This window comes from Sturnira hondurensis, unplaced genomic scaffold (genome assembly GCF_014824575.4).
Source record: "Sturnira hondurensis isolate 20B ecotype Veracruz unplaced genomic scaffold, ASM1482457v3 Scaffold0002638, whole genome shotgun sequence".
In the NCBI taxonomy this organism is placed as follows: Eukaryota; Metazoa; Chordata; class Mammalia; order Chiroptera; family Phyllostomidae; genus Sturnira; species Sturnira hondurensis.
The window spans coordinates 8033191-8056409 of NW_028075269.1; the positions used below are offsets into that span (position 1 = coordinate 8033191).

Below are 23219 nucleotides of genomic sequence, written 5' to 3' on the forward strand. Positions count from 1 at the left end.
CTTGAGCTGCAACATCAGTTCTTTCCTTGGTCCCCAGACTGTAGATTTTGGGCTTGCCAGACCCCACAATTTTCTGAGCCAATTCCTTACAATAAAACTTTCTCTCTGTATATACGTCTTCTTGCTTTCATTTCTCCAGAGAACCCTGGCTAATACAATAACCTAATTAGTCTCCATTCCAAATTGGTTCCCAGAAAGGCCCTGGCTCTCAATCAAAGAATATAAACCCTTCACTAGATTTTTTCTTCTTATTTCTAGCTTTAGGCAAGTCAATGAATATGTAGCTCCATTATTTTTTACTTCTTTATCCAGTTCCTATGATCAAATCTATTTGGTTTCTCTTTGGAATATTCTTAAATCCATTTTAGGTTTTTTGTTCATTTTTATTTTGTCTCTACTACCCCAGTTAAAAAGCAATAGTGTATTGTACACCAGTATTAATTCCCCTTATTGGTGGTAGCATTAAATGTAACTTTGAGCAGCCCCCCCTTATACTCCCAGACCACATAGTTCAGGTCATGCATTGACCTCACTCTGTGGCCCCAGGGGTGGGCACGTCACCCAGTCCTGGCCTTTGAGGGTGCAGCATCTCCCTAGAAAATGCTTTAAAGGCAGGTACACAACTAGCCAGGCCAATCAAAGCCAATAAACGTAATCTTTGATGGGGTTAGAGAAAAAGAGATGCTGTTTTTCGATGAGGTTTGCTAAGCTTACAGATTTAAGACTGGACCTATTGGTAGCTACCCTGAACAAGATTTAAGAAAAATCTGCCTTAGAATGAAAACATAGGTGAAAGCAGAAGCCAAAGTCCAAGCAGACAGGATTGGAGTACCTGGATGTAGCTGTGTCTGAAGTCTACCCTGGACTTTTCAGTTACATAAGCTAATCATTTTCTCTTCTTTCCCATGATTGTCCATTAAGTGAACGCAGGTAGTGACCAGATGAAGAGTAGCTTTATTCGTATGAGGATAAAAACCACCACAGTGCAAAAGTAAAACGACCCGTTTAAAACGCATGCCCTTGGAACTTATATACAATAGCGTCCCCCCTTATCCACAGTTTCACTTTTTGCAATCTCTGTTATTTGAGGTCAAGTGCAGTCCAAATATATTTAATGGAAAGTTTCAGAAACAAACAACACGTAAGTTTTAAATTGCATGTCATTCTGAGTAGCCATGATGAAATCTCACCGGCCACTCCTTCCTGCCCGGGACATGAATCGTCCAGTGTCTCCACGTTGCATAGGCTCCCTGCCTGTTAGTCGCATAGTAGCTGTCTGGGTTATCACACCAGCTGCTGTGGTATCGCAGTGCTTGTGTTCAAGTCACCCTTATTCTACTTAGTAATGGCCCCACCGTGCGACAGTAGTGATGCTGGCAATCTGGACACGCCAAAGGGAAACCATAAAGTACATCCTTAGGTGGAAAAGGTGAACGTTTTCAGCTCTTAAGGAAAGACAATAGATCATATGCAGAGGTTGCTCAGACCTAGGATAAGAATGAATGTATCTGTGAACTTTTGAAAAAGGAAAACTTGTGCTACTTTTTGCTGTCACACCTCGAACTGCAAAAGTTATAGCCACAATGTATCTTAAGTGTTTAGTTAACATGGAAAAGGCACTTTACTTTCTTGTGGGTATGTGGTCCATAGGGAAAAACATAGTATGTATGCCTGAAACTATCCACTGTTTCAGGCAGCTGTTGGGGATCTTGGGACATATGCCCCAGACTGGTGGGAGGGCACTACCGTGTATTCCAAGGAAGGACAGCAAGCAGCTGAGACCCATAGTCACATCTTTACTCCGCAAGTCCTTGCAGAATCTTGTCACTCATGGGGATGTGGCATGGGCTGTGGTAATTCACCACTAGGGAGGGGCTGAGACTCTATAATTAAAAATAAGAGATGTCCAATTAATAATTAATAATAAAGAGGCTTACAATATCAGTGTTTGGTATTTGGGTTGGTATCACTCGCTCTCAAATCACTTAGAGTGTTTGAAAATTGAATACTTGAAGCGTTCGCTCTGTGATTCTGTGTGTCATAGCTGGAATTCAGTTGTAGGTGAAGTGATCAGAAATTTTTAATCGCTAAGTCTGAATTAATTGACTTGTCAGGCAATTAAAGGCATATAATTGCCTCAAATTTGTGATTTATAATGCATCAGTAGGAAAGTTAAATTTAAGCACGAACGGCTCGGGTTCTTCTTCCCTCCCTCTGCCCTGACGAGACGAGTCGCGTGGTGGAAGGGGAGGCCATGGTGCCCTGCACACGGAAGGGGATCCCGCACAGGGTGACGCTCCCTGAGTGCCGCTTCAGGTTGCAACAGCGCCAACAAAACAAACGCATGGTGACTTTCAGGGCCTTGGTGTTATTTTGGAAAGCTGTGATTCCTACTTATGATGGGGGCATTTGGATATTTTCATCTCCTTTGATGTTCTACTATACTGGAGTATTTTTAAACCTTTTTTTCCATTTTAAAATTAGATAAAAGAAAAGATACATTATCCACGCCATGAATTTCATAGGCCCATCTCTTCGTAAGGTTTCTGCTCCAAACATGTTTATGTGGATATCACTGATTTCCTTGGGGAAAAGTGTATGCCTATACAAGGTGGATAATTTAGAGACACATTTGGTTTGCTAAACCTGTGCTGTTAGCCAAAACTTCTGTCTAAATAAAGAGACTTCAGGAAAATAAATTATTTTTATACTTCTACCTTGTTGACTTTTGTGCTTTAAAATTTAAATGAGTTGATTCGATACAATTAATAATTGGGACAATCTGATAATAAAATATCAGCCACACATATTGAGTCTAACTCCTAGCATCGTGTCACATTTGCTAGGTGTTATCTCATTGCACTTTCATAGGTGGCAAAAGCTATTAGGTCCACTCTACTGCATCCTACTTAGCTGCTCCTTTTCGGTTTTACCGTACAGTGTTATCAACTGTAGCCACCAGGTTTTACATTAGATCCGCAGGACTCATTTATCTTATAGCTGAAAATCTGTGCACTTTACCAGCCTCTTTCTATGTCCCCCAACCAGCAGCCCCTGAAAACCGCTTTTCCACTCATTGTTTCTAAGAATTTCACTGTTTTGTTTAATTCCACATACGAGAAATATCATGCGGTATTTGTCTTTCTCAGTCTGGCTCACTTCACTTCAGCTGCTTGCTACTTTTAGTATTATGATTTAACAGAGGAAAAAACTGAGACTCAAAGAATTTACTAACTTGCCTAAGGTCACACAGCTTATAAATGAAAGAGAAGGAAATCAAATGAGGTCTACTGATTCCCACGTGCAAATGCTGGATGAAAGGCAGCCACTTCCGGTCAAGATGGAGACACAGGTAAATACAGCCCGCCTCCTCACACAACCACAGCAAAAACTACAACTGAACTACACAACAACTCTCATTCAGAACTGTCAGAAAATCGAGCTGCATGGAAGTCCAACGACCGAGGAGTTAAAGAAGTCACAATCATTCAGACAGGAAGTGTGAAGACACCGCAACACGGAGACAGGGAGACACAGAATGGGCTGGTCTCACATACACGTGTGGGGGATAGAAATCAAGAAGGATACCTCAGGAGCAAGGGATCTGGGCTCCACACCATCCATCCATCCCAGGGTTCCAGTGCCAGAAAGATAAGTCCTCACAACTTCTGGCGGTAAAACCAGTGGGGGTTGGGGTGGTGGAAGAAACTGCAGCATTCTCAGGTGTCTCATCTTAAAGGGCCCGTGATAGACTTAGGACTCACTCAGACTCACTCCCTCTGAGCTCCAGCACCAAGGCAGCAGCTTCCAAAGACACCAGTGGAATATGGGGAGAAGCTGAATTGCCAGGCATCAGGGCAAATCCTAGGGAACAGCTTCCTGCTGAACAAAACGTCTCTGGCACTCTCCCTTTTCTGAGCCCTCCCCCTCCATGGAGCCACGTATCTGAGATTCCATCAATTTAGTTTACAGGGGTTGCCTTGCCCTAGCACTTACCTAAGGCTCCCCCCCATCCAACTTCTGGGTGTGCTTATCTACATTAGGCCATGCTACGAAGACTTGGGGGTGGGGGTCAAAGCAGCTCTACTTAGAAACAAACACAGGGAGGCTGCCAAAACGAGGAGACAAAGAAACATGTCCCAAATGAAAGAACAGATAAGCACTCCAAAAAAGAACTCAGCAAAATGGAGATAAGCAATCTATCAGATGTAGAGTTCAAAACGATGGTTATTAGGATGCTCAAGGAACTCACTGGGTACTTCAACAGCATAAAAAAGACTTAGGCAGAAATGAAGGTTACATTAACTGAAGTAAAGAAAAATTTACAGAGAATCAGTGGTAGAGTGGATGAAACTAAGAATCAGATCAATGATCAGAACATAAGGAAGGGAAAAAATCAATCAGAACAGCAAGAAGAAAACAGAATTTTTTTTAAAAAGGTATGGTAAGGAGCCTCTGGGCCAACTTCAAACATACCAACATTTGAATCATAAGGGTGCTGGAAGAAGAAGAGGAAGAGGAAGAAATTGAAAACTTATTTGAAAAAATAATGAAAAAAAATTCTTATTTTGGTTAAGGAAATATACATACAAGTCCAGAAAACACAGAGAGTCCCAAACAAGATGGACACAAAGAAGACCACACCAAGACACATCATTATCAAAATGCCAAAGGTTAAAGACAGAAAGAGAGTCTTAAAAGAAGCAAGAGAAGAACAGAAAATTAACTACAAAGGAGTTGTCATAAGACTGTCAGCTGATTTCTTCATCAAAAGATAGAAGGGATTGGCAAGAAGTATTCAAAGTGATGAAAAGCAAGGACCTACAACCTAGACTACACTATCCAGCAAACCTATCATTTAGAATGGAAGGGCAGATAAAGTGCTTCCCAGACAAGGTAAAGCTGAAGAGGTTCATCATCACCAAGCATGATTGCATGAAAGGTGAAAGGGACTTATTTAATAGAAGGAAGAAGAAGAAAACTGTGAACATTAAAATGACAATAAATTCACAACTATCAACAATCCAGTCAAAAAGAAAAACCAAACTAAGCAAACAGAACAGAAACAGAATCATAAATAGCATTTGGATGGTTACCATTTGGGAGGGGGAAGGAGGAGAATGGGGAACAAGTTACAGGGAGTGACAAGTACAAATTGGTAGGTCCAGAACAGGCAGGGGGAGGTTAGGGATGGTGTAGAAAATGGAGAAGCCAAAGAACTTATATGCATGACCCATGGACATGAACTAAACATGGGTGTTTGCCAGATGTAATGAGGGGTACTGGGTGGAGGAGGACAAAGGGGGAAAAATTGGGACAACTGTAATAGCATAATCAATAAAATACATGTTAAAGAAGTAATGATATACAGTAAAAATAAACAAATGAAGATGAAAAGCTAATGTGTGAAGGTGGCTGTATGGAAACACAGAAAGCCCCTGATACTCGACGATGTGATGTCATTGAACCACTGCATCAGGCAAGAAACCACCCGTCTCCAGACGTCACTGTGTGAGCTAATTAAAAGTTTTCACTGACCAGGAGAAAACAACAACAAAAAAGCAATGCCAATCTCTCTATTCATTGTGTTCTTTCTCCAATTGTCTTATACATATGATGTTCTTCCTACTCAGAGCTCATTGGAGCTGTTTGATTCTGATGGTTTAGGTATTATTATTATTATTATTATAGTTTATTGCTATAGTATTATTATAGGTTAGTTAAGGCATGCCCTGTAGTTAAAACTTTTATCTACTTTTGTACCCAACACTCAGCCACTTTCATAAAAAGGGAAAATTATTGTTCTGGAAGTTCCAAAATGTTTTTCTGATTCCACTGTGCAGAGTCGCTTTGAATAGTAAAGTGTACACACAATAAGTGATAACAACAGGTGTTCATTGTCACTCGGTGCAATTGTACTTGAGTTCTTTTAGAAATACCTTGTGTCCATCTTCATTGTATGATACCCATATGTCCAGAAGAGGGCGATGTTTCACTACAAACTTCCAAGGAAAAGACTTCGACCTGCTTTGGAGGAGACAACCAATTAGAAAGCAAATTTCTTAAGGTATTAGACTGCTATTTACTTAAGTGCTTTAGGAAGAAAATATTTCTTAATGTGGAGAAGAAAATTTTTTTCCTTTCTCAACCATTCTGTTTTATATATGTTCTTTCAACTGGAAATCAAATATTCTATTGAAGTGCAGATTGTAGTGGAAATATTGCAGAATCAGCCAGTACTTCAATGATAATTATTTACAACACAGAGAAGAGAGCATGGTCTTTGGTGTTAGACAAATGAGAGTTTGAAGGCTGTTTCTACTACTTCTTAAGCTCTGTGACCTCAGACAACTGATATGGTTTCTAGAAGCCTCAATTTTCTTGCATGTAAAATGTGAATGGTAGTACCTAAATGGTAGAGAAATATTGTGAGGATTAAATATGCCAGGTTGAGAGCCTAATTCAGACGCGTGCTCAATAAATGGAGATATTCTAAATTTCTGAATAAGCAGTCAATCTGAGCAAAATTATATGAGATTTGCCCTTAAAATGAGCCTTGGTCATTTCTACTCTGCTGCATAAGACACAGTGCTTGACACATATTGCATAGTCAGTCAACTTTCTTGACTGAAATATTTAAAAACATAAAAAGAAACCACGAAGCCCAAGATAGAACTGGTATTGGAGTCTAACAGGTGTGTTTCTACCTACTTCCTTTTCCTTTCCTTCCTTGATTTTAAAAAAAAAGTCAGTTCCCTCCTTTCTTCTCTGACAGGGGAAAGTGGGTTGGACCAAGTAAGAATAAGGTTTGGGGACTGAAGGCAGAACAATGGAACTAGAGGGAAGTGTTGTGTGCACTGTCCTCTGTCTTCTGTCGGTAGGCAGGAAGCCAGCTACAGAAGCATCACAAAGGCCGGGGGCTACAGGAGTGTGGTGTCCACAGCCTGCACCCCACCCTGACGGGCCACAGTCTCGGAGGTCAAGGCGATGCCCAGGGGAACTGCACAGTGGCTCTGCAGTAGCCAGCAGCGCTCTCAGAGGTGCAGGACAGAAGACGCGCCTGCCAGAACAGCACCCACGAGGCTAACTACCCATCCCGTCACTTCGTCGGTCCTCAGCCTCTGGTCTGGGCACTCATGATGCAGGTCATCATGACCAAACACAACCAGGTAATGTAAATGATGACACAGCTGTCCAGAGGGAAGTCACCTCCAGATGACAAACGCGGCTGCCATTGGGGCTTAAAAATAGAAGTTTCGTATATTTGTCACATGCCCAAAAATTTGTGAACTAATTTTCCAGCAAGAGAAAAATAGTTCAACTACCAAATGGTATAATATTTATCAATATAATGTAACCATAGAAGTTTTTCTGAAGAATTTTTAATGACTAGGAGCAACATTTTGACATAATGTTAAAAAATTTCAAAGATAAATAGGACAATTTCCATTTTTTAAAGCAAAATAAAGTGGAAAAGCAGAGCAAGAGATACACCATGATGGTGAGAGAATTTATCTTTGATTTAATGTCATTTTAAATTTTTTTCTAGCATTTGTTCTACGATTTACCAATTTCCTATACTGAATGCTCTTGTTCTTATCACCATGACTATGTAGCACCACAGAAAGGCGATGGGAGTTGTCATGTTAACAATCTGTAACCCTTTCTTGTCGCACAGAGAACATAACATGCAGCTCAATGGTTGAAGGACCTCAGGCAACTCTCTTGACAATTCATACCCTCAGTTTTTGCTGCCTGATGACCAACGGAGAGTAACTTCATGGGGAAGAGGGGCCTTCATGCCGCTGTTGTGACGATTAAGTGAGATGATGTTTGTAAACCTCTGCTCAGCCCGGGGCTCGGAACAGAGGAAGCATCCACTCAACTCAAATAATTATTAAGCAGCAGAATAAGTGTTACGTAATTTCATCCCCGACTTTGCTGATTGTTTCATTCGAAATTTTGGAGGAAGGAAATGGACCTCAGCCCCCACTAGGACATGCATCCCCGATGATAAAAAGACAAATGTGGGAAAGTGCGATTCTTCGGGAGTGGGACGAGGACAGCCCACTTGGTTCTCAGAGCGGCGCTCTGCCTGTGTCTGTGTTCCGAGGAGGAATGGACCAGCACACAGACTCTGGGTTCCTGTGCATCGCAGGGACCAGGGAGGCGTGAGGCTGCGCAGACCTGCGCAGGCGTGAGGCTCTCTTGGTGGAGCCATCCAACCCACCTCCCACCACGGAGACCTGGAGGTCCTGCAAGCCACATCATCAGAGGTTTAGGCTAAATGCGTCATTTAAAAGCTTGTAATAGCCCTGGCTGGCGTAGCTCAGTGGATTGAGTGCAGGCCTGCGAACCATATGATCGCGGTTTGATTCCCAGTCAGGTCACATGCCTGGGTTGCAAGCCAGTTCCCAGCAGGGGACTCATGAGAGGCAACTATACATTGATATTTCTCTCCCTCTTTCCTTCCCTTCCTCTCTTAAAAAAAAAATAGCTTGTAATATAGGCAGACAGAAACACCAGAGGTAAAATAATATCATCTGAGTGCCTTCAGAATAAAACTGGAAATACAGAACCTGACCATGGTTGGGTTTACCAAATGTACTTCACCTCCCTGAGCCCTCCCCTATGCCACTGCTCCACCCTGCTCCCCCCTGCATGGCCCGAAGCACCAGAAACTGTGTATCAGGCTTCCTGGGCCCCATCAAGAATTTCCTGAAAAATAGGGTTTGAAGAATATAAATATAAACAAACCTGCAGTGTTGCTTTTGTTTTAAATCTAGAATCAAGGTAAAAGATTGTTGAACTCTTCTGTATAATATAAGTCTGAGTCAAGTCACAGACTAAACTGTTAGCCTCAAACAGCCGTGTGAGCTCACGGCTTCCCTTATTTCCACATTGCAGACAACTGGAAATGCCAGGAGACAGTTTTGTTCACTCCTTTGTGTCCGTACCCACAACACTGGCTGGCTCGGTAAATACGTGTTGAATCAGTGAACGAAGCTAAGCAATATGCATACACTTCACTGCTGGTTAGAGGTGGAGCTGGGGTCACACGTAGGCTGGCCTAACTCCAGAGACTGAATTCTCAGCCAGTGCCTCTGCTTACCTCTTTCCCATTGGCTGCTGAAGTCCGGGAAAGGAGACAGAGCCTGTCGGGAGAGGTCCCTCCCTGCACGACACTTAGAGTGGGCACATCCTTGGAAATGACTGGCTGTATGGTGATTTCTCCAGGGTCACTGTTTAGACATTACTAACAATCCAGGGCTCCTCTAGTCTTGGAATATGTCTACATATTCCAAGCTGTGAAAGTAGGATACTCCTGTCTACTGTGATTCTTTAGGCTTTTGCTAATACAGAATAATAAGGCTACTCACCAAAAATCTCTAGAGACAGACAACCTTAGTTCTAGGATCACTTAGCAATTGCTTAAGGGCTTTGAAAGTCTCTTGAAGACAGACAGCTGAGGGAATTTTCCCTAAGAAATTATCAAGATTAGGACTTGGAAGTTAAATGCGATTCCTGTGTAATCCCTACACTTCTCAGGTTGTACCTACTCACAAGTGACAGACCGAGTTTGCATCTCTCTGTGTGATTAACGTCAAGCACCCTGTGAGGGTTGAAGAGATTCATTATCCAGAGAAGAACTTAAAAGGCAGGATGGACAACTTCAATTTAGACCATCGCTGGATGTGACAGAATGCCCTTCCGAGGGGTCCGCAGGGGGTGGGAGTGGGGAGGAGCACCACCCACCGGGCTCCACCCAGAAAGGCTGATAGAACCCACAGGCAGCAAGCACCCAAGTGGGGGAAGCGGGACGTGTGGGGTTAGACACCCTGCGTTTTAGCTCAGGCTCCATTACCAGCTGGGCAGCCTTAGGCAAAATCACTCAGTGCCTTTGAGGTGATTTTTGTCATCTGTGAAAGTGGCGATGACCATGCCTGACTTTCACGTTGTAAGGGTGCAGCAAGATGGCTGCAAATGCCTTGTAAGTGCTCTGTACAAGGCTGGGAATCATCGTCATCACCATCATCATCATCATCACCGTCATCAGTACACAAGAGTTAAGAGGACGTGAAGATGAGCGAGACATCGTATTTCCACCCAGTCTTATAGAACCTGGAGCTAGTACAATCTTGAGGGCCTCTTAAAGGAAAAGAATACAAAATTATAAATAACAATTCAGTATAATGCATCTGAAAGGCCTCTGTTGGGTTCACACCAAGTGCACCTCTGCCTGCACAAGAAGTGGTATGATAGTTGTCAGGAGCATGGACTCAAGGAGGCACACTACTCAGGTTCGAATCCTGGCTTAGCTGTGTGACCTTTGGCAAGTTGCTAAACCTCTCTGTGCCTTAGTTTTTCATCTGTGAAAAGGTTTGTTGTGAGGATTATATAACATGTAGTGGTGGTGGCACATAGTATAAAATATAAGTGGTTACAATCTCTATTTTCCTTCACCTCCTCGCAAGGATCTTTTCACCTGGAAGAATGCAATGTAAACATGCAAATGTTACTTGAGACAGTGTGGTGAGTGCTGGGAGGAAGTACAAACCTGGAGGTCTGGGGCAGAGGAGGACAAGTTCTACCTACTTGGACAAATCGGGAAAGGCCTCAAAGGCCAACCAGGGAAGGTTTCAAGAGGTAACGCATTCCAGGTGGGAGAAACAGCCCCCACACAGGCCTGGGGACTCCACATACTTGTGACGACAGAGGTCTACCCTTGCAGACTAGAGAGGACCTGGGAGAAGAACCTGGGAAGGCAGATCGGGGCCATGGTGTGAGAACTCGGAGGAGGAGCGGCAGGCAGTGGAGAGAGGATTAGAGCACGTGGGCTTGAGGGAGATGAGCCCAGCAGCAGGAGAGGTGGGGTGGGGTCAATGCCTGCAGTCACCCAGGCAGGGGGTGAGAAAGGCCCCTGGGGTCCTACATTAACAAGCCAGACTAGGTGAAGAGGGCCACCAACACCATCAGGAAGGACAATCATTTCTTTAAAGTCTGATGAGCGAACCTCCAGTTTGTAGTTTTTACATTTCTCCCACTCACATTAGTGGCTGAATTGAGTTTCTCCTTCCGATTCCGTCCATATGAAAGGCGGAAGGGCTTCTGCCTATACGAGCATGGAATCGTCACTCCTCCCAGTCCACGGTCCTGGATTCATGGGCTCTGGCCACCAAGGGCTGCCTTGGCAAAGGCGTATTCTCTCTCCTAGTGGAAGCCTGTCCCATCCCCTCTCATTAGGACTAAGACTTTTCAAGACTATCTTTTGCTGTCACCTTTTAGGATACATTTTCTTGGGAAATGAAGTGCTTTCACAAGGCTGCCAGACATTCCGTTTCCTCCCCAGGCAGGTGGGACTATTGCACACAGCACACTGCACAACCTACACAACTCGGTGTGACAGCCCAGCCACCAGTCAGGGCCTCATTACAGAGGGCACCTGTGGGGCTTCTCCCAGGTGTTTTCACCCCTCTGGGCAAGGCAGCTGCTGTGTGTCTCCCTGCAGGGTCTGCCTTCCTGGCCTTGGTTGGTCCAAGCCAGTCAGCATCCTTCCCTGGAACGTTTAGGATGGAAATTAAGGAGAGGATCAGCCTCCTCTGGGTGGTGGGAGCTATAGGATTTGACTATTGGGAACCCCCACCGGCAAGGGTCCCAGTCTATGGAGGAAGATGTCTACACAGCAGAGAAGGATGTTCTCCCAGGAGAAAAGTGAAATGCTTGTTAAATTCGAGTGCCTTTTCCCATTTTCCCTGAGGACTGACTCCACCCTTGTTCTGCTCTCGATTATGTGTGGTACCCTTGCAGAAATTTACTTTTTCTTTTTCCTAAACCATTTTGAGTTGAATATTCTTTACTTCATGGCATATACCCATGGTCTCACCTTGTGTTCATCAATTAAGCTTATTCAATGTGTTTCCCTTCTATCCATTGTGCTAAGGGTTAAACAGATGACCTCATCGCTGCTAACATAGAGAACAATGTGTTAAACCTTAATAATCACAGTAAGTGCTTACCTACTGATTTTCACATGTCAAAATAATTGTTCATCCAGTATTTTACTTGATTTGCATAAAAATGCAGGAAGACAGGCCAGCTAGTCTCTTCCTCACTTTACCAAAAAGTTAGGCCCAGAAAAATTCATTGACTTTTCTAAGTTCCCTCAGTTATTTTCGTCCAGAACCTGAATTTCGACTTCTATCTCTTGCTTCCAGATCCTGTATACTCTTCCCAATAGCATCTTGCTTTAGGGAGTGACCCAATTCTTAGACTTCCACATATTGGTGAAGAGGAGTGAGGCAGACAGCGTGGTCCAGATTACCTTCACAGGGTCCTCAGAACTCTGGTGAGGCAGCTCTCCACTCTGCCTGCAAGGAACAGGGCAGTACAGTTGCTTGTGTTCCATGGGACTATGGGAAATAACTCAGGGCCCCGAGTAAGCTGAGGCAAGAGAGGTGTGAAGGGTGAATAACTTAAAGAAATACCTACCCTCAAGGTCATGCAAGAGCTTTCCCTGGTCCTGTAACGCCATTACGGTCATAGCTACAAAATTCAGACTTGAAGGGCGTGGCAGAGCCCTCCTGAAATGAAGACACCTGTTCCAGGCTGAGTGTTAGGGGGTGTGCTGAGTAGAAGAACTGGGAGACCAGAACCAGGCGCTGGCAGCCAGCTCCGCCCCGCCAGCCTCCAGACATCATTGCCTCAAACCTTTGCTCGGTGCCTGGTTCACTTGGCTAACCGTGCTCTTAAGACATAAACACACTCACCTGACACACTGACGTCCTTAAAAGTAGACTCTTAGGTGAAGGAAAATTACCGTTACGTTCTGTTGGAAACCTAGAAAAAGCCATACAAATACTAAACACTAATATTTTTAACTCTACAAAGGAGATCCTAGAGATAACCTATCTCAAGTTAGATTTCTGTCACTTTTGACAAAGATTCCTAAATATTATGGCTGTACCCATAGCCTGCTCTCTTAGGTCAAAACATACTTATTCTTTTTTCTTCCTTTCAGTGTACCAAAGGCTTATCAGATCAGGAAATGGAAACTGATAGGGCTTGGGTGGCTTTTCTCCAGGTCGTACAGCCAGTTAGTGAGAAAGACTGGATTGGAATCCAGGTCTGCGGGTACACGGTGCTCAGTCCACTACGAGAGTCAGAGAGTGCTGCACCGAGAGAGGGTGTGTCCAAGGTAAAAAAAAAAACAAAACAACCATTAATACTAGTCATTTCACCTACGTGCAGTAAGTACTTAAAGTTTTCTGAGTGCTTTGGTATTTCATTTTCAACTCATGAAAGTTTTCAGCGTAAACCGTATCTCAGATAAGAAAATTGAACCACGAAAAGATTATATGACTTATCTGAGGAAACACACTGAGGAAATGGCATGGATGTTGTTTTCCTCCACCACCGTTTCTGCTTTTCCCCACCAGACTACGCGACAAGCCTAGCGTTATCCAACATTATTTGTTTCTTTAGTGACCACTCTTTCCCACCCTGTATTAGTTACCTGTTGCCACATAAGAACTGACTTCACAACTTAGTGGCTTAAAATAACAAACACACTAACTCACTGTTTCTGTGGGTCAGGAGTCCAGGTGCCACTCATCTGGGGGGCTCTGACTCAAAACAAGGCTGCAGTCAGGTGTCAGCTGGGGCTGCAGGCTCAGCCGAAAGCTCAACTGGGGGATGACTTGCTTCCCAGCTGTTGGGAGGCTTCAGTTCCTCCCTGGCTCTTGGCTGGAGGCCTCTCTCAGTCCCTGCCTGGCTTTCCTCGGAGGGAGCACCCGAGAGAACAAGACCTGGGAGCCCCACAAGACCCAAGCCCCAAATCCTGTGACCTAATCTTGGAAGTGACATCCCATCACTCTTGCCGTGTCCTATTCATTAGAAGCAAGTCAGAAGGCCCAGCCCACAGCCAACCAGAAGAGATGGCAAAAGGGTCTGACGATCAGCAGACCACAAACACCTGAGCCGTTCCCGAGGCTGCCTATCACCTATCACGTGTCCCAAATTAAAATCCACCTTCAAGAAGCCTAAGGTGAAATAACTCTAGAGCTTAAGTTTATTACCCTTCAGTTTTTAAGGAAAAATAGGGTTTTTTTAATCGTAAAGCAAAGAGGATTATTCATCCCAAAATTATAGCTGGCAGCGTGTTTGATATTTTGAAACCGTTGTGCAAAGAGGACACGTATCCCAGAGGGACCGATCTGAGAGTCAGCCATCCATCTCTCCCTCTCTTCAGAGCATGCTAATTTCATAGTTGGGACTTTTTTCCATGTGAACTGAAAGTCTGGCCTTCCAGACAGCAGGAGTGAATAACACCGCTGGCGTGTCAGAAATTGCTACTGACATTTCAATTTTGCTTAATTTTTTTCTCTTTCTTTGATAGTATTATGGAGAAAATTTACATTTGAATAAAAAGCAAATAGTGCATGTCAGAGTAAGCATCGGGGAATGTCAAATTGTTTTTTTCCAATTACAACTCTATTTCAAATAGGGTAATGCAATTAAAGGATAATTACTAGAAGCACAAAGCCAAGGTTACGATCAGAAATGGTTACCCTTTCACTTTAAGCCCTGTCTTGCTAAATAAAATACTCCTGAGGGGCAAGTTACTATTTGAAAATAGAATACACTCATCCAGGAACAACCAAATACTCCACAGTATTGACCAAAACATCTATGTGTGCATAAATGCAAGTGTTTAAAAGAGATGAAAAGACACTAAAGGTGAGCCACATTTTCCTTGGCTTCGTCACTCTGATTAATAATGTGATAAAGTAGCTGTAGGATGCAATATTAATTAACAATATATGAGTTGCATTTTATTGCCAATAACATAACAAGCCCTGAAATAGTAGTCAGACTAAACTGCTGACGTGGGCTTTTCTGCAAACTGAGCTGTAGTTTGATTTCTCATTTGTCCAAGTGAAGCATCAGCAGCTGAGTAAAACCAATTACCACAAAGCCCACCAAGCCCTCGGCAGCAACTTAGTGCATCCAAGCTTTGCCCAAATATTATTACTTTCAAATTAGAGCCTTGGCCTGGGATGGGGAACTGAAGAATTTCCATGGCTGAAAATAATTCAGTATGGCAGTCTCATTGTGTAGTACTTTGCAGAGGCAAATAGAAAGCAAAGGCTCCCTTCAACTTAGAGACATCTTAAGTCCATGGCTGTCCACTTCTGGAAGGCAAGCCTGGAAGTAGGAAAGTCAGGTATGAAAAGAGAGGCATTTTCCTAACTCCCTCAAGTAAAAAAAAAATGTTGTCAGAAAATTTCTGGGTCATAGTGTTCATTTTTGAGGGGAAGTGCTGATTTGGGTGCAGGGCACTTTAAGAAAAAAATGCAAGACCAAGAAGGGAAAGGACTGAAGCCTAGACAATGGGTGGCATCTCACCTCACTGTGTATGTAGAGAGAAACCCCATGGCACAAAAATCCACCAGGTAAAGAGAGAATGTTGAGTTAACATACGATATGAGGAATTAAGACAAGCATGGCAGGTTCCTGGAGAAGCTTGTTGTCCCCAGCATCCCTTCACTTCCCATTTTCTCTCTCTGTCTCAGTCTGTCCATCTGTCTCTCCCTCCCTCCCTCTCATGTAGTTACCGTCATTTTCTATTCCCTTGTCTTGCTCAGTTTCTTTCACAGCACTTGTCACTACTCTAAATTACATTTCAGGTAGTTGATTTATTCACTCACTTCTTCACTGCCCATATCCCCACCAAAATGTAAACTCCATGAGGTCAGGGGATGTGTCTGTCTGTGCATTGCAGAACAGTGCCTGGCACATAGTAGGCACAGAAATAGTTGAATCAAAGAATGAACCCATTCGCTGAACTTACAGTTACCAAATGTCCAGTGTCTAAGAGCAAAGGATTCAAAGGTGATGATCATCGTAACTATCGTTCATTGGAGTTTACTAAGTGCCCTCCGTGAGCTAAGCGCTTCACGTATCACAGCCTGTTTAGTCTCACAACAACTCTGCCAAGCATGTGTTTGTTTGTTTTTTTCAAATAAGGACATAGAGACTCAAAGAGCTTGGTTTACTTAATGCCACATAGCTAGAAAGAGGTAAATCCAGGAATTAAGTGGTGTTTGCCACTCCGACTGCAGGCTTTGTTGTCTTCAAAGATGAATAAGGTACAAATGTCCTCCCTGAGAAGCTCACAGATTTGTCCTTTGGGTCTGAAGTGTCATTGTCTTAGAAGTATCTTGGCCTGGCTTGGCCAGAGGGAGAATCCAGCAATGAGTCCTAAAGAACCAAAGATGGGCATTTGCCACTCTGGGAACTTCAGGAATGCCCTCTCTCCTGGCAGGACCTGGGGTTCCACACTGCTTTGCCTGGGCGAGGTCAGATGCTGCTAGAGGTTCGTGAGACCAGCATATATTCTCACATTCCTGGTTTCAGGTCTGTATGTGAGCCCAGCAGCTGTCAGAGATCCTATTTACTTTTAATAAGTCTAACAAATGGATGATAAATAAGTGATGAGTCTTCTGCCTCAGTGAATCCAGCAGGGGCAGAACCAGCCAGGTGCCTGGGAAGCCAAACTCTTTCCCAGCATTTATAACTGAATTCTAAACAGCCGACACCAAACTCCACAGTCAGTTCAGATCACAGAGTTTCTATGTATTTTACAGGTCACACAACTAACTATTCCTCTCTCTGGTCCCCTGGATTAAAGGAAGCCCCTCAGCCTATTCATTCTATGAATTTAAAAAAGGATTTAAAAAGGTCTCTCTCAGTTACAATGTCATTCATGTCCTTTGACCAAGAAGAGTTAGAGAAAAACTTCAGGACTGATCTGAGGGACACCGAGCCCAGGTTCCATTAAAGTATATTAATGCCAAGGTCTGTGCAATTAGCGAAAAGTCAATTCCCATTACTAGTTAACACTATTGAATATCTGCTTTCTTTAATAAAAAGCCATGTCCAGTACAAAGAGAATAAATCAATAGGTTGGCTGCATTTAGATCTATTCTGCTTTCTTCTAAATGCACAGAGAAACTCCCTGTCAGAGCGCCCCTGTCTGTCTGCCAAGCCCCGTCTGAGAGCTGGCAGCCAGCCCTGACGTCTTTGCCTGGAATCGTTCATTAGCACGATCTTGCCTTAGCTCTCATTTCTCTAATCAGAAAATTTGAGTTTTACCCTGTGCTTACAAAACCCTCTATTTGAGCTTACCCTTGATCTGTCTCTGATTTGGACTTGTTCAGAAAACAAGCCATCAGCAGCTATGGATACACTCTGAACCCCTGCACTGGCTAGCATCAGCCCTCCCTCAAGCGAGGGGACCGTGGGGCGGAAACAACCTGTTACAAGGGGCCGAAGAACCTTCAGGGTCTGAAGGAGTTTTTTCCCTGCAGGTACACGCTTTCCACTGTTTTACAGCCGGTTAACCCTATCTGCTGCCAACTTTAGAAGCAACTGGAAGGTTCCAGATTTTCAGTTGTGAAGAGCAAAATAAGATGCACCTGTCCCTTGAAGAGTCTTAGTCCTCTGCTTTCCCAGGACCACACGCAGAGGAAGAACACATTCACCCCCCTGCATGGAGGCTGCCCCCCTGTAGCTGAGCCTGGTTACCCATCTTCTTCGGTATGGCCCACAAGAAGGGGAAACCTGTTCAGCCACTGCTCTCATTATAGTGCTAATACTTAGTTTATTACAGATTAAAAGGACCCATTGAACCCCACTGTCTCTCATGTACTTGTTGATTATATGTAAGTTACCCCAGAGTTGGAATATTGTATTCCCATTGAAGTGAATTATACAGGGTCCGGAGCACACTAATGCCTGCTTGAGTGTGGTGGGTAAGGTAATAATATGGGTGTAATAATTTATAGTTTTAATGTGGACACTTTGGCTAAAATGTCACTCAAGGCACGCTTGAGTGTGATATTGTTATGTTACAAAACTACATACTTACAATTTTGTAATAAGAGTTTGTAATTAAAAGGGGTGTTATTTGTGCCAGACACTGTATTTCCCCAAATTATTTTATTTACCCATATGCTCAGTCTTTGAATGAAAAAGGATTGATATCATTTTCTTTAGCTCAGTTTCACCATGCAAAATTATATGATATTCCCCCTTTTTAAATCTTTGGGTCCGTATTATTATCCGTTGGTCTGTATTCACTCACTTGATATTCCTGCACCCTCTCTTCTTTCCTAGAGTGTATGTGGGGAGGGATCCGTGGGCTCGGTGGCCATGGTATCTCGGGTCATGGTTTCAGTGAAAGAAAATATTTGTATCCCATTCTTTTCAAGATTCAGCTAATTAGGATAGATTGCTCTAGGTTTTTCAATCGCTTCGAGTCCTTTATTTCTCCAACCAAGAAAGTGGACAGTTCTACAGGGGTGCGAGCTGGCCGAGTCTCTCTCTGCTTATTCCTTCGTGCCTCTTGCCGTGGTCACCTTCCTCACCCTCAGGTCCAGTCGGCCGTGTCAGATGATCACAACTGAGGCCCCGCACCCCGAGGCCACTGACGTCGCCCACTGAGGTTGCAGAGTTAAAGGAATGAACTCCCTGCACCACTTCACGGAGCAGCTCATGGGGTTGGAATAACTGAAGCACACAGTGGCGGGTTGCAGCATCCTAATACAAGGCAGGGAGGTGTTCAATTGTGAGGAGACGTTTATGGCTGCACAAATCGTCCGTTTTCCTTCACATTCAAGATTATAGATTTTGAAAAGACAGGTTTATTAGGTGACCAGGAAAGAGCTAGAAGTCATCCGATAGCTCCTTACCATGTTTCTTTCTTTCTGGCAGCCACAGCCGTGAAGGTCGAACTGTGCGGTTTTAGTGGGTGCAAGATCGACGCAGGACACAGGAGGCGCTATGCCGCTGGGACCAACAGGAAAGTTTTCCAGTTTCTTAATGCCAAATGCAAGCCAACATTCCTTTCCAAGAGGGGCCCTCAACAGATAAATTGGACTGTCCTCTAGAGACGAAAGCCCAAAAAGGGACCACTGGGAGAAATTCAAAAGAAAAGAACCTGTCGTGCAGTCAAAGTCCAGAGGACTTTCACTGGTGCCTCTCGTCCTTGCCAAGAGGACTCAGAACCCCGAAGGTAGGAAAGCTCAATGGCCACAAGCTATCAGGGCTGCCAAGTCAGCAAAAAGGCCTAAACAAGCACCTGAAGAGACAGCAATGGCTGCTGCTAAGTCTCCCACAAAGCCCGTGCCTAAACCAACGATCGTGAAGCCTGTGACATTTTCTGCACCCTGTATTGGTGGGAAATGCTAAATTGGTAGATCAAATTTTTAAATAAATACCTATTTTTAAAAAGGCATCAGACAGGCCAGCAGAATGTCCCCAGTAGGTCAGATGCCAAAGAGATACTGACTAAGATGAGTGACTAGATCAAGGGACCACTAATCTTCGTCATCCCAAGTAGAGGAAGGCTGTCTACCTGGCCAGAAGCAGTGACTAAATTCCCATTCTGGGATGGAGTTCACAAAGCGATAAGCAGACATTGTCAAAAAAATTAATACAGGATGAAGTACGGTAATGAATGTTGGGAAATGAATAAATGCAGTCCCAAGCAATCTGTCTGTGTGATGCTGATACAGAAAAACTGCCTCTTATGGGTTTGGCAGTTGTCTTTGGTCCTTTAGTGAATCCGGCTGTGATAACCCTGAAAAACATAGCAGGAGGCAGAACTGGATTAAACAACTTCACTTTTACAAAATATAAAGAGATGTTTAAGAAGTTGAAACTTCACAAAATTGCCACACCTGCTGCAACTCTTAGGAAACATCAAGCAGCCAACTTTTCTTGCCTTCGAGGAGGGGCGGGAGAAGGGGGGCTAGGAGGGCTGTCAGAGATGTTCCCCACCCGGCAGGTGCTGCTGAGGGCCACCTTTAGTAGGAGGCTAAAGTTGCCAAGCCAGAGCTGGCAGCGGTGGCTCCATAAAATGAGCACAGAATGGAATGCACTCTGACTTTGGAGTTCAAGTGCATGTTGAGATTTTTATCTGAAATGGATTCTGATTAATATCAATTTGGACAAAAGGAGAGAAACACTCCCGGATGTGTTTATACTTGTTGACGTGTATAAGGGATACACCTTAAATGTGAGTCATACCCTGGAAGAAAGGACTATTGAGAAGTGCACAGCACTGACACAGTTTTACCCAGAAAGTCGATGTTCCATTTGTTTCATCGACTCGTCCAATCCCTCTGCAATCAGAAGAGCAAGTTTTGGTTGAGGGCCCTCCACCCTTCCCACAACACTTTGTTCTTTTTCGTTATTGACTCAGTTTTTCACTCTGACACTATTTTCTAATCATTTTGGAAATGGACATACCTTCCATGGATGTTTGAAGCCTTGCCACTAATATGGAGAGAGAGAGGGTTGCGTTCCATGCTCTGAAGAGAGCATTGCGTCCAATGCCATGGACATCGCACCCACAGGCAAGAACACAGCAAAGGAAGTCCACCCCTCGGTGGATGATACCAGATACCTACCTACTGCCCTCGTTGTGAAACCAGAGCCTTTGCCTTCAGCCAAGTCAGGTGTCTCCGTGGAGACAAGACAGGATTGCAAACTGTTTAGATTTGGAGCGTAGCTGGATACGCCAAGAAGAAACAGGCTTTTCTACTTCTCTGCTCTTAGCTTAGATTCTTCATCCCCGGGATAGACAATCTTACATCATCTATTCTTCCTTCCATGATTTCTTACCAGAAATTCTCTTAAAGGGTATAAATAACAGCTTCCCGTCCCACACAGAGTAAAAGCAAACTCTCTGCAAGGTCCTCATCATCGAGACACCAGCCAAACACCCACCCACCCTCCTTATTCTTTCTTCAACCTCCAGGCACCCTGGTCTGTGTGTTAGTCCCTGAGCACACTGGGCATTCTACTGCTTCAGGGCCTCTGCACTGGCTCCCCGCTCTGTGTGGGTCACTCCCTATGCAGTGGACACTTGGTGAAGTCAGCTCTTAAAGGTCACTCTCTTAGTAGAGACATCTGAGCTCCCTTACTTAAAAATTTTACCTCCCCCACCTCCCAAGCAATTCCTATCCTCTTTCCTAACACATCATATAATTCACTTTTTCAACCTTATTTAGTCTGGCTCTCCAATGCAATGGAAACTCCATGAAGACAATGTTGACATTTGTGTCTATGTCCTTGGTGCCTAGAACAAAGCCTGATGTGTAGTAAGGGCTCAATAAATATTTATTAAATTAGTGAATTCATGCATGAGTAAATGAATAGCAATTATTTACCATAGGAATTTTCCATCTCTCCTTCATTCACATGTAAAGGCCAGGTCTATTCTTTTCTTTTTTTTTTAAACAACATGTCTTTTTAAAAAAAAATATTTTATTTATTTATCTTTTAGAGAGGAAGGGAAAGAGAGGAGAGAAATATCAATGTATGGTTGCCTCTCGTGGGTCCCCTGCTGGGAACTGGCCTGCAACCCAGGCATGTGCCCTGACTGGGAATCGAACTGAGATCGTGTGGTTCTCAGGCCCGCGCTCAATCCACTGAGCTACACCAGCCAGGGCAAGGCCAGGTCTTTTCATTGGCCCCTGGATGCATCAACACCATGATCTTCATTGTGAATGGCCACTAGCTCTTGCCGTGTTGCCAAGCCTTATGTGACATGTCATACATGTGTTATCTTATTTAATCTTCACAACCAGCCCCTGAGCTGAGTGTGATCATCCCTGGTTTTCAATGAATAAATGATGAACCAAGGAGATCGAGTAACCTGCCGACGCTGGCATATTAGCATGAGGTGAAGCGCAAACACAAGTTGAAGTTTGTCTAACACAATGGGTCTCAACCGGAGGGTAATTTTGCACCCTCTCCCTGGACACTTGGTAATGTCTGGATTCGTTTTTCATTGTTAGAACTGAGGAGTTGCTACTGACATCTAGTGGGCAGATAAATGTCAGAGATGCTGCCAAACTTCCCACAATGCACAGGCCAGCTCTCCCACAGTGAAGAATTATCCAGCCCCAAAGGTCAATTGTGCTGAGGTTGAGAAACCCTGGTCTAACTCCATAAACTGTTTTTAGTCACTTTGCAGTTTTGCTTGATTAGTTGCCAGTGGCCGTGAAAAGGGTATCAACCCTTTTGTGAAGCAATAAGACAGTATTCCTTGAGGGTGCCAAATGCTTTCATATCTTTTGACCCCGTGATACTATTTATGTAAATCTGGCCTCAGGAAATAATACGAACATGGAAAATGTCCACAGATATTTATCATGACATTATTTGTTAACAGCAAAAGTAGGAAACCACCTAATGTCTGCTAATCAGGGAATCATTAAGTAAACTCTGGAATATCCACTTGTTGGAACATTAGGCAGCCATTAAAATGATATTTTTAAGAATTTATAAAGAGATGGGAAAATGTCTACATAGAAACAGCAAATTTTAAAAAGTAGGTTTCTGCCCTGGCTGGCGTGGCTAAGTGGATTGAGTACTGGCCTGTGAACCAAAGGGTCACCGGTTCGATTCCCAGTCAGGGCACATGATAGGTTGGAGGCCAAGTTCCCAGAGAGGGGCGTGCAAGAGGCAACCACACATTGATGACTCTCTCCTTTTCTTTCTTCCACCCTTCCTCTCTGTCTAAAAAATAAATAAATAAAATCTTTTAACGAATAAAAATTAGGTTTCTAAATTATATATGTAGTATAACTAAAAATGACAAAAATTATACATACATAAAGGTGAAGCAGAAATAAACTAAAATATTAATAGTGCAATAGGACAAAGCCTGATTAATTCCTGTCTTTCCCAAAGATTTTATTTATTTTATCTTTAGAGGGGAAGGGAAGGAGGGAGGGAGAGAAATATTGATGTATGGTTGCCTCTCATGTGTCCCCTGCTGGGAACTGGCCTACAACCCAGGCATGTGCCCTGATTGGTAAGAACAAAGAAAGGTTCTTGGGCAGCTGTCCCTAAAGTGAACTTGAGACCTGTCATGGCACATTTGTCTCTTATATGGATTTATCAACTGTGTTTATTAGTGTTTATTATTTATTTTTCCTTTTAGGTAATAAAAGGGAGAGAAATGTGTTACATTGTGGTAGCTGGAGCTAGCTTCGTCTTTGCTAGTTCATAGCTACCAAAAACATCTTATTCACTTATCTTAAATTTGTTTTTTAATGTTTTAAAAACGTAAGAACTCCGTTTGGAACCAGGCCTGCTGTCAGGTAGTTGCTGTTTGGGGCCCCGAGGGGCACGTGGTGGCAGGA

General features: G+C 43.6%; 1 protein-coding gene across 1 annotated transcript; it reads left to right on the plus strand.

Moving 5' to 3' along the window:
- The first annotated feature begins 8010 nt into the window (after nt 1–8010).
- LOC118983193 (uncharacterized) lies at nt 8011–19251 on the plus strand. Its single transcript, XM_037040543.1, is given in 5 exon segments — nt 8011–8171; nt 8908–8977; nt 13019–13195; nt 18681–19042; nt 19044–19251. Coding segments are annotated over 5 exon segments (978 nt in total).
- Nucleotides 19252–23219: the final 3968 nt, after the last annotated feature.